This window comes from Rhopalosiphum maidis, chromosome 2 (genome assembly GCF_003676215.2).
Source record: "Rhopalosiphum maidis isolate BTI-1 chromosome 2, ASM367621v3, whole genome shotgun sequence".
In the NCBI taxonomy this organism is placed as follows: domain Eukaryota; kingdom Metazoa; phylum Arthropoda; class Insecta; order Hemiptera; family Aphididae; genus Rhopalosiphum; species Rhopalosiphum maidis.
In genome coordinates, this window is record NC_040878.1 from 21,797,453 (window position 1) to 21,808,069 (window position 10,617).

Consider the following 10,617-nt stretch of genomic DNA (forward strand, 5'->3'; position numbering starts at 1 on the left):
AACTTGGTATCAATCTAGAAATTAAAATGAATCATTGACAAGTTCAAAAATCTGTAAAATACCTACATTTTTTAAAAAAAACCTTTCATTTAACAAAATTTAAACATGTTGACTGTTAACATTTTATCAAATAATTATATTAATATAATTGTAGTACAATTAATCATCTAAGTACACCTTCGCAGAATATGAGTTTTACTATTTAAATTAATCAGTCAATAGGTATATAAATCAGAAATTGAAAAATCTAATTTTAAAGTGACTTTTTTGATACGATAGGTCATAGGTAATTCATAAACAATTTAAATGTGTATTCATATTTAGCCTATATAGGTGCTATAAATATTGGTTTTTTATAACTAAAATATTTGTAATATATAATGAAAAGCTTATGAAATGAAAATTGAAACTAATTATAGCATTAAGACTTCATTTTTCCTTTAGTTATGTAATTGTTTGTTTAATTTTTTTTATTCACTATAACATTAAAATATTAGTAATTTCAGAATCTTCCATACAACACAAATTTATAAATATCTAACTATAAATAATAATTGGAGCCATTCATATAATACTTAGTACCTAATTAAATCTTCAATAAATGTATCTCTATATTGATAGAAAACTATCAAAATGTGATAAATGAAGTCAAAAAAGCATTTATAAATTTCAATAACAATTTTTTTAAATATAATAAGAACATTTATGGAATGTAACTGAATATCCTTGCATTCTGTTTTTATTAAAAACTAAATAAAAAAATGTGTTTATAAAAAGTTGCATATATTACTTTAATGGTTTACTAAAGTTGAATAGACCACTTGTTGCCACTAAATCATGTTCAAGAGGATGCCATTGTAGTATTTGTTATCTCTCTAACCCACGTGTAACATAGCAAATTTTACATTCACAAAAATGACTATAATCATATTAATTTCTCAAATGAGAGTGAAATGACCTATTATAAAATTTAAAGTCAAGTACATTATCTAAGGCTTATCACAAGCGTTTTACTATATTTTTATTTTAAAGCGAGTTATAAATATTTTAAAATTTTAAATTGTTTACTCGCTTTAAAATAAAAATATAACAAAACGCTTGAGATGCCCTAGATAATGTTCTTAACTTTAAATTCTATAATAGATCATTTCATTCTAATTTGAGAAATTAATATAGTTATAGTCATTTTTGTGAACGTAAAATTTGCTATGTGCACGTGGGTTAGAGAGCGATAGCAAATATTACGCTGGCATCCTCTTAAGGGATCATTAATTCACTATTGATTTATTAAATGATTAGTAACTATTAATACAACTCGGCTTGAGATAATTTTTTATTATTATGTATGTTACTGTTAAAACTTGTAATTATTTAATTAGTTTAATTATTTCAAGACCTAAGAGTAAATAACACATATTTTTAATTTGTATAGTAGTTATAAACTTATAAATCATATAATTTAGAACATATACTTTTAAAATTGTATATAATACAAATTATAATTATTAATATGAAAGATATAAACACCATATAATTATTGTGCAAATACATTATTAATTAGTATACAAATGACTAAAGAGTATATAATATAATTGATACAACATTTTTACTTCATTAATGTAATTGACACATATTATGATACTTCAATGATTCTAATACTTCATAGCTAACATAAAAAATTGATAATATATAAGCATAATAGAGAAAACCCATAATAAATGTATAAATATTATCATTAATTATAATAGGAATCTTATTCTAAAATTATAACTAATGTGATAGGAATGTTGCTCGATATAATAGATTATTTTTTTAAAATACGATTTATCTCTTTGTTTTGACGTTCCATATTTATGTCAGCTTTGTCTGCTTTACCAAGGATGTTTTCAACTAAATCGTTTTGAGAATCAATTTCTCCACCAAGTCCCAATGCTAAACCTATAAATACAGTAATAAATATTAAAAAGTCAATATATAATTACTTATAATTCTATTTTTGTTAAAAAAAATATTGAATTTTATTTGAGTATAAATTAATTTAAATTATTTATATTCATTTATAAACCTTTTAATCGCGTTACTGATCCAAGAATTTCATCCAAATTGTTATCTAAACTAGATTGTACATCAGTTGGTGTAGTTGATTCGTTATCTACCAATCCTCTGATTCTTAAACCTAGTTATAAATTTCAAAATTATATTACCTAAATAACTTATAAAAAAAAAAATAAGATTATATTACCAGGATGTTGATCCATAGAGCTAATATTAGAATTTGCTTGCGTTAAGGTTTCACTTAATGTACTTCTACGCACTTCATTTGTTAATGGAGACCCTGTTGGCTCGACTTCAGTTGATGCACTACGTGGTGGTAAGTTTGATTTACCACTGAGCATATTTTTAAAACTTCCAAAAATACTCTACAAAATACAATTGGTTCAAAAAAGTAAAAATAATATTAATTTTTAAAAATTTTTTATTTATTATATTACCTAATTTAAAAAGTTAAGGAGCCGCTACACCTACATTTGTTTTTTCTGTCTATCTCTCGCATAATATAGGAACAAAGATATCCCGCATTATCACAATTATGACTTTCTGGTTCAGTTTAGGGCAAAGGCACCTCCTATTATATATTTTATAAAGAAGAATATTTCCTGGGCATTGACCAGATAGATTTATTATATTGAATAAGTTATTAATGGTTAAAAATAATCAAAATTATTTTAAATTATAACGTGTTTATATTTATAAAATATGTAAACGTTAAAAATCTATCTGGTTAATGCATAGGAAATATTCTTTTTTACAAAATATGTAATAGGTGCCTTTGCATTACACTGAACCAGAGAATCGTAATCATGAAAATATGGAATTTCTTTGTTCCTTTATTATATAAGATAGAAAAAAAACAAATATTGGTCCCTTTAAATAATATTAAATGAAGATGAACCAATGTATAGTACAGGCGAAGACAATTGAAAATTTTACCAATAATCATTAAGAAGATGTCAGTAGACTATTTATTTTTTATTTTCTACCAACATTCAACTTAGCAAACTTGCGTTCAATATATTCAATATTGTGATGTAAACTAATATCAAAAAAGTGTATTGACCCATCTATTATCAAAATCAGGAACGTAATTAAAGATAAAATGTGGTTTTTTAAATAATTAAAAATGCTTATATTTTGTCGAAAAATAGAAATGTTGTAAAAAATAAGCCAACATTTAAACATAGATAATGTTTTTTGCTTGAGGTTAATAAAGAGATCAATTCACTTTAATATTAAATTTAACAACACAAGATTGGTTAACACAAATTTGAATGTTGTGCCAAAGTTAGGTTACTTAAGGTTTGTCTAGTTTGAGAGAGAAAATCAATAATGCTCTGACAATTTATAATATATTAAAAAGATGTTTTAATAGCATGTGTTGTCTCAGTCTTACTAACGCATACCATACCTAAATATACAACCAGCAATCCCAATTGTGTCTGTTTAATTTAAATATTAGTGTAAAATGAGTTATAATATCAACTTAAAGATAAGAACATTAACTAAATTCTCTTGTAAATTTTTTATAATATTATAAGTGAATGACGAGCATTTTTAAATATTATTATTTTACATACTTGTAACTCGCTTAAAAATCAAAATATCACAAAAAACTAAGATAATTTTTTTACCTATAAGTTTGATGATAGGGCATTTCGTGCTAATATTTAAATAAACACACAAAATTGGAACTGCTGAACTTTGGTATGGTATGCTTTAGTAAGATGGAGACAACATTTGCGGATATGATGTCTTCATAGGTTATTGATGTTCTTATTATTCACTTAAGGTGTATGATGTATACACAATTTTGTACATAAATTATTATTTATTTACTTTAATTCCTTGTATATGCTTTTGGCTGACACGTAAATTAGAATTAATTTCATCAAGCCGTTTATCAGTATTTTGTAGCTGTTCTCTTTGTCTGACCAATTCCTGAAATAGTCAAATAAAAAATATTATTATCATTTGTTTAAATATATTTACTTAAAATTATTTACTTCGGCGGTAGCAGTACCAATATTTTCAGACTCTCTGAGTAAACGTAATGTTCTTTCTGTAGACTGTAAAGTTCTTTGTTCTACATCTCTTGTTGTTTCAATAACTTGTTGTTTTTGTCTATGAGCATTTTCTAATTCTTGATTGCCAAAATTGTTGCCCATAAGGTCATTTCTATAGTCAACGTTGGGTCGAACACGGGACAAAAATTCATTGTCATCTACATCGTCATCGTCATCAAATATTCCTCGCGATGAATTGCTTACGTATCGGTTATTTGACATTTTGCAAAATACAATAAAGAAATACAAAAAAAAAAAATACCTAGATACCTAGTATTAATGATTTGTATTAAAATAAAAAAAATTGAAAATCACTTGAAAAACAATACGACGTCTCGAGGCAAGTACGTAATGAAAAATATAATTTGTAATTTATTGTTAATATTACCAAATACTAATTGCAATATTGCATAATACCATACCTAGGTTTAAAAAATGTTATTTTTTAAAGATGTGTGATGACGTAAAATTCGCTTATCTTAATAGCAAATCAATAGTACCTGTAGTACCTATACTTTGCTCAACGAGAAAACGCACGTCTAGTATGGAAAAAATTGTAAACTGAATGCCACGACTTACTAGTGCCCTAATATCCCCTCTCCGCTTACAACGATGGCCGAAGTTCAGCGCGATTACAATGTATACATTTTTAAGATGACAAATTGTCTATGCAAAACAAATGTTTAGATGATAGTATCACAGAATAAATAAAATTTATTTATAGTATTTTTAGTATTTTTTTTTTAATTACCAATTACATTGTGATATGAATATTGAGTTTCGAACTTCTTTGGGTGTCGTTATCACTGTATCATAACAATAGTAAGTTGTGATTACCCATAAAGTTTTTACTGTTGTTTTTATATAGTTGGCGAATGACGAGTGAGGTCGTTGTAGTCCATATCCTATAAGTCGCACTCACACATCAATTTTATGTTTACTCTAATATTACTACAACCGTACTCGTTGCTCTCTTTGTTCGACGACTACTACCGCTACTATCGAGTGGTGAGTAGTGAGTAATAGTTATTACTTTTTAGTTATAGTTACCACTGGCCAGTGGTGGGTGCTATACTACCGTGACACTGCTACTGATCTCAGTGGATCTCAACCACGTCCCACAATAATTTATTGCGGACAACACTTTTGACGATTAAATATTATCATGTCGGAGTCGGGTTCTGTGATATTATTACGTTCGGGGAACGTCGCTAATAATCTCCAGACACTCTGGGCGTGTGCCATTATATTGTCCACGGCCGTACACAAAGCATAAATTTAATTTCACAACTGTAAACAAAAGAAACGGTAATAACAATAATCGTTTGTTTCAATGTTTCATACATCAGATCGCTGTCTCGCGTGATGTCGAGATCATTAACGATATCCGTCGTGCCATTATAATTGTTTCTGAATATTGTTTTTAATTGTGTTTGTAGATAGTAAAACTATATTTTTTTACAGCAAGTCTCACACGTCGTTTGATTGCTTCTGGTATGCAATACAGCAGTCACTGTTATTTGACTAGTGTAGATCGAACGTAAACATGCCTGTGGCAATGAATCGAAGACGCGTGAGCAATTTCACATACGTCAGTCCATGCGTCAAGTACATGATATTTTTGCTGAACTTCCTGTTTTGGGTATGTGTTGTCATGTATATTCTGTGTTTGTAATTTGATTAGCTATTTTTTTAATCCAATCTTAACAATTTATCCCTATAATTATTAATTTAGTTGTTTGGCGGTTTGTTGGTGGCAGCCGGTACATTTGCGTTTTACGAAAAATGGAATACTATGGGTTCCATCAAGTTGAACACATTCTCCGACGTCATACTTAATATATCACTAGTTCTGATTATAGCTGGGCAGATCATATTCATTGTTAGTTTTGCCGGATGTATTGGTGCTCTACGTGAAAATACTACACTTCTTAAATTTGTGAGTATATACTTATTCATTATTTATGTATTATGTTTTATAATATTTTAATTATAAATTATCTATTGCCACTGGTGTATTATCAAAAGAAAATTATATTTGTATGAGTTCAAATATATCATACTGCTTCCTATTTGTATAGATAAATAAATATGAAATTGATAGTTCATGGACAATCAAATAATGAAATGCTCTTAAGAAAAGTCATTTTATTATTTAACTAAAAGTTATTATCACATTACTAATTATTGTATAAATTAACCCCCAACAGACATGTCCAATTAGTAGTTGAAGTTTGAGAACACTACACCATTTTAGGGACTAAAATTATCCTATATAATGTATATAGAGATTTCATGTATTTGTTTAAAATTTGGCCAACTACAAATACAAACTTTTTTGAAAATCTGTTTCCACGGAATTCAGATTATAATTATTTACTTAATAAATGTTAAGTAATGGAAAAATGTGAATTATTTTAATTAAAAACTTGTGTTTTTTCATTGATAATCAGGTAGGCTAGTACATAGTTTTTATTATATGAATTTAATTATTGTAAATAAAAAAAAAAGAAAGTAATATTTAGTGTAATATTTTAAAAATGATTTTTAAAACTTTAAAGATAGTAAGTTAATTTTATTTATTGTAATTATTTTTTTTATTAATTTTTGTTAATTTTTAATTAAAATTAGGTTTGTATAAAATGTATCGGACTTATACTTTAATAATATTCCCTTTAATTTCAGTTACCTTTCAAAAATATTGCTGCTCAGATTAAAAATTTATTTGTCAGTAATCTAAAAGTTGTACAGACACCAAATTATAGTAAAAAATATACTGATAAATCAAAGAAGTCAAAACCCAAGAATAATGATGAAGTTATTTTTAAACAACTTGATTGTTATGACGAATTACTTAATATCCAAAACAAATATCCAACATACACCAATAGTTTAAAACCAATGAATGACAGTCAACTGAATTTTTATGAAAAATATGTTTTTATTGATAGAAATCAAATATTTAATCTAATGTATAGTACCATAGAACAAGCAAACAATAGTGCTTGGAGATTATATAGGCAAACAAGACTCTCTGCAAGTTCTAAAGCTCACCAGATACATACAAGACGTAATAGAAATGAGGACTTAGCTGAACGTTTTGTAAAAGATAAAAAAATTTTTGGAAAAGGTTTAAAATATGTAGAATATGGGACTAGAATGGAAGATTTTGCTTTTAAAAAGTATTCACTTGTGCATAATGTGCATGTTATAAAGTGTGGCCTAGTAATACATCAAAAACAACCTTGGATTTGTGCAAGTCCAGATGGTTTAGTTATTCATAACAATAAAGTAATTAAGTTGTTGGAAATAAAGTGTCCTTACACTTGCAAAGATACCTTATTGATTGATGAAGATAATGGAAACCTTAGAGTTCCATACTTGAAATACAATAAAGAAAATAATACTATTGATTTAAAACAAAATCACAACTATTTTACACAGTGTCAAATTCAAATGTACTGTACTGGGATGGAGGAATGTGATTTATTTGTTTGCACAAAAGCTGATTGCATAACTGTTTCTATTAAGAGAGACAATTTATTTCTTGAAAAATTAGTCAGGAAAATGGAATTTTTTTATTTCAATTACTACCTTCCTGAAATAACAAAAGTTAATTCTTAATTTTTAACTTATTTTTTTAACCTTTTAGCAAATACAAGATGTTTTATGTGACAATGTATATGTTTTATTATATAAATAAAATATATTAAGGATTTTTAATTTAATTTTATAAATATATTATACTGAATAATTTTTTATTTGCAATATAAATATTTTTTTTCTTATACTTTATTTTATGACTTATTACACCTCAAATTTTAGTGTTTTATTGCTATTAGTTTTAAATAGGCTAATTTATCTAGATTTTTGTGTTTTCTAATATGTGCACGAAAAAAATTGTAATATCTTAACATCCATTAATTATTTTTAGTTGGAAGATTTTTATTCTTTGTTAGTTATAATTTTCATTTCAAATTGAAATGTAATATCTGAACTGTGGAAGTTGTATTTTGGGTGTAAACGGGTTTACTTATAAAATAAGTTTTTGATGGACATGACTTTCTTCATACTAACTACTGGATTGAATATACAATGACTAATTCTTTAATATACTACAATACTTTTAATAATAATGTTGCAGCTGTTAGTCAATTTGAATGTTGATATAACATTATAAAATGTACACCTTGTTGATAAATTTAAGACTTACTTTATTTATGAGCATATACGTTTTATAGACAGCTTACTTAGTCATTGAACTTGTATTTTTAACAGGCATCCAATCTTTGAAAACCAAACTGTTTTTTTGGTTTGTTCATATATTTATTTTTTTGGAATCAACTCCAATATAATGTTAAATACTGTCTAGAAATCCTACAATAATTTTTATTGCTGTTATATGTTGACATTAAATTAATAAAGTTAGATCTTAACAAACATTAACAACTACCTCGGTTTTAAATAGTTTTTTGTGAATATGATAGTTAAATTTAAAAGTAAACAATTATACATCATAAGAAGTATGACATGCCTCAGTTCTCACTTATTTAAATATATTTATTTTTGAAGTTAAATTTTAAGTATATAACTCCATGAGTAAATATAATATAATTATATAATTTAATATGATACATTTTTTTTCAGTACTCATTGTGTCTTTTAATATTCTTCCTACTTGAAATGGGTATTGCAATTATTGGATTTGTATTTCCACACAATATGCAAGCTACTCTGGAAGAGTCATTCACTGATAAAATTATTCATACTTACCGTGATGATCCAGATTTACAAAACCTCATAGATTTTGCTCAGAAAGAAGTAAAAATGTCTTAGATAGAAATAATAGCCTAATTTTAAAAAATTTTCTTTTATATTATATTATAGTTTCAATGTTGTGGACTTAGTTCAGAAGGATATATTGATTGGTCCAAAAATGAATATTTTAACTGTACATCACCAAGTGTTGAGAAGTGTGGGGTGCCTTATTCATGTTGTATCAATGCAACAGATATTTCAGTATGTATAACTTTTTATTGTATTACTATATTCTAAGTATTTATGGAAATCTATTATTTTGTAGAAAGGACTAGTAAATGTCATGTGTGGTTATGGTGCTCAAGATAGTTCTGTAAGTATTCAATAAATAAATATAATGTGTGATATGCATTTGTAAGACTCATATTTTATAATATATACATAAATATCAGGTTGCTGAAGCTAGTAAAAGAGTTTGGACTAGTGGGTGTATTGAAGTTATCCGTATATGGGCTGAAAGAAATTTATATACAATTGCAGGAGTAGCATTAGGTGTTGCTTTATCGCAGGTAATTATAACTAAAATTATGTTTAATTATATTAACAATTTATTGTAAATTTTTTGTTGTAGCTTCTTATTATCAACTTAGCCAAAACCTTAGAAGGGCAAATTGACTTACAAAAATCCAGATGGGCTTCTTGAAAAATAATTAAGGTTTGGGAAACAAGATAATGTTTTCATAATATTATTTTATAGTATAAAAATAATATTGTATTTAGTTACTACAACAATTTTTTAAAAATCTAAATTATTACATAAGCGGTGTTTTATAAAAAAAAAACTATATTTTAATTATTTAAATTTTGTTTATATTTTATCAATTTGTAATTAATACCATTTAAACTATTTTTTACCTGTTTTTTTTTATATATATATACAATTTATATGTTTATAATTTTTAATTCTGACATTTTTTTTTTTTCATCACTTAAGTATATTTCAATTTTTTTAACTTAGTCAATTCAAATTTAAGGTTGTAAATAATATATTAATTAAGTTTAAATCGCCCTGTGATAATGGGCTCAACTATCTGAGAAATGTAATAAAAATTATATAATATTTTGTCTTTTAGTCTGTTCTAAGATGTCCATTATTTTATAATAATTATATTGATTAAGTTGCTTAATATAAAATTAGTATATCTATAGTTGATACTTTTATTTAAAATGCCAATTATAATCTCTTCACATTTAGTATTTTACAATTTATTTGTTGCTCATTCATTGTTAGTTTGGTTAATGAATACTATGTAATTCCTATATTATTTTGTAATTTATTATTTAAATTAATTCATAATTCACTATTTAATATTGATTTAAACATACTATCATTAATACATATTAAAACAAATGAAAAATATAATAGTTATGCATTACATATTTAGAATATTATGTAACTAAAATAGTGGGTACTTTCATGATTATTATATGAAATACCTACTATTTTTTTTAAAGTGAATTTCAAGTCCCCTGCATATTTTATACCAACATCACACTTTATTATTTTATTTATTTTTATTGTTAATTACATGATAATTAATCTATGATTTGTTTATTATTTTACAAAATTATTTTTATTATTATTTTTAAATACTTAAAGGAGCATACAATACAAAATAATTTTCCCTTCAAATTATTATATATGTTAATTTGTAGTGTCCTATCTATTAAAAACAGT

General features: G+C 25.4%; 2 protein-coding genes across 4 annotated transcripts; one reads left to right on the forward strand and one right to left on the reverse strand.

Annotated features, from left to right (window-relative positions):
• Positions 1–1,479: 1,479 nt before the first annotated feature.
• On the reverse strand, positions 1,480–4,824 carry LOC113552212 (synaptosomal-associated protein 29). The gene is made up of 5 exons (XM_026954965.1): positions 4,062–4,824; positions 3,895–3,996; positions 2,243–2,420; positions 2,066–2,176; positions 1,480–1,938 (listed from the first exon to the last, which is right to left on the reverse strand). The coding sequence occupies exons 1-5, from the start codon at positions 4,341–4,343 to the stop codon at positions 1,805–1,807; spliced, it is 807 nt and encodes a 268-aa protein (XP_026810766.1). The 5' UTR covers positions 4,344–4,824; the 3' UTR covers positions 1,480–1,804.
• A 166-nt stretch (positions 4,825–4,990) lies between these two features.
• On the forward strand, positions 4,991–9,703 carry LOC113552211 (tetraspanin-33-like). 3 transcript variants are annotated; one of them, XM_026954964.1, is made up of 8 exons: positions 5,141–5,429; positions 5,586–5,763; positions 5,857–6,060; positions 8,769–8,942; positions 9,009–9,140; positions 9,205–9,252; positions 9,332–9,448; positions 9,511–9,703. In XM_026954964.1, the coding sequence occupies exons 2-8, from the start codon at positions 5,668–5,670 to the stop codon at positions 9,580–9,582; spliced, it is 843 nt and encodes a 280-aa protein (XP_026810765.1). In that variant the 5' UTR covers positions 5,141–5,429; positions 5,586–5,667; the 3' UTR covers positions 9,583–9,703. The 3 variants fall into 3 exon arrangements, with proteins under 3 accessions (XP_026810764.1, XP_026810763.1, XP_026810765.1); XM_026954963.1 differs by lacking the exons at positions 5,141–5,429; positions 8,769–8,942; positions 9,009–9,140; ... (1 more) ...; positions 9,332–9,448; positions 9,511–9,703 and adding exons at positions 4,991–5,129; positions 6,807–7,791; XM_026954962.1 differs by lacking the exons at positions 8,769–8,942; positions 9,009–9,140; positions 9,205–9,252; positions 9,332–9,448; positions 9,511–9,703 and adding an exon at positions 6,807–7,791 and having other exon boundaries at positions 5,136–5,429.
• The last annotated feature ends 914 nt before the right edge of the window (positions 9,704–10,617 follow it).

Excerpts from the sequence above, each read along its gene's own strand:
- LOC113552211 (XM_026954963.1), top strand. The coding sequence starts at position 5,668 with ATGCCTGTGGCAATGAATCGAAGACGCGTGAGCAATTTCACATACGTC. Across the intron at positions 5,764-5,856 it reads TGCTGAACTTCCTGTTTTGG|TTGTTTGGCGGTTTGTTGGT; the intron begins GTATGTGTTGTC and ends TTATTAATTTAG. Across the intron at positions 6,061-6,806 it reads ATACTACACTTCTTAAATTT|TTACCTTTCAAAAATATTGC; the intron begins GTGAGTATATAC and ends CTTTAATTTCAG.
- LOC113552212 (XM_026954965.1), bottom strand. The coding sequence starts at position 4,343 with ATGTCAAATAACCGATACGTAAGCAATTCATCGCGAGGAATATTTGAT. Across the intron at positions 3,997-4,061 it reads TTGGTACTGCTACCGCCGAA|GAATTGGTCAGACAAAGAGA; the intron begins GTAAATAATTTT and ends TGACTATTTCAG. Across the intron at positions 1,939-2,065 it reads ATCAGTAACGCGATTAAAAG|GTTTAGCATTGGGACTTGGT; the intron begins GTTTATAAATGA and ends CTGTATTTATAG.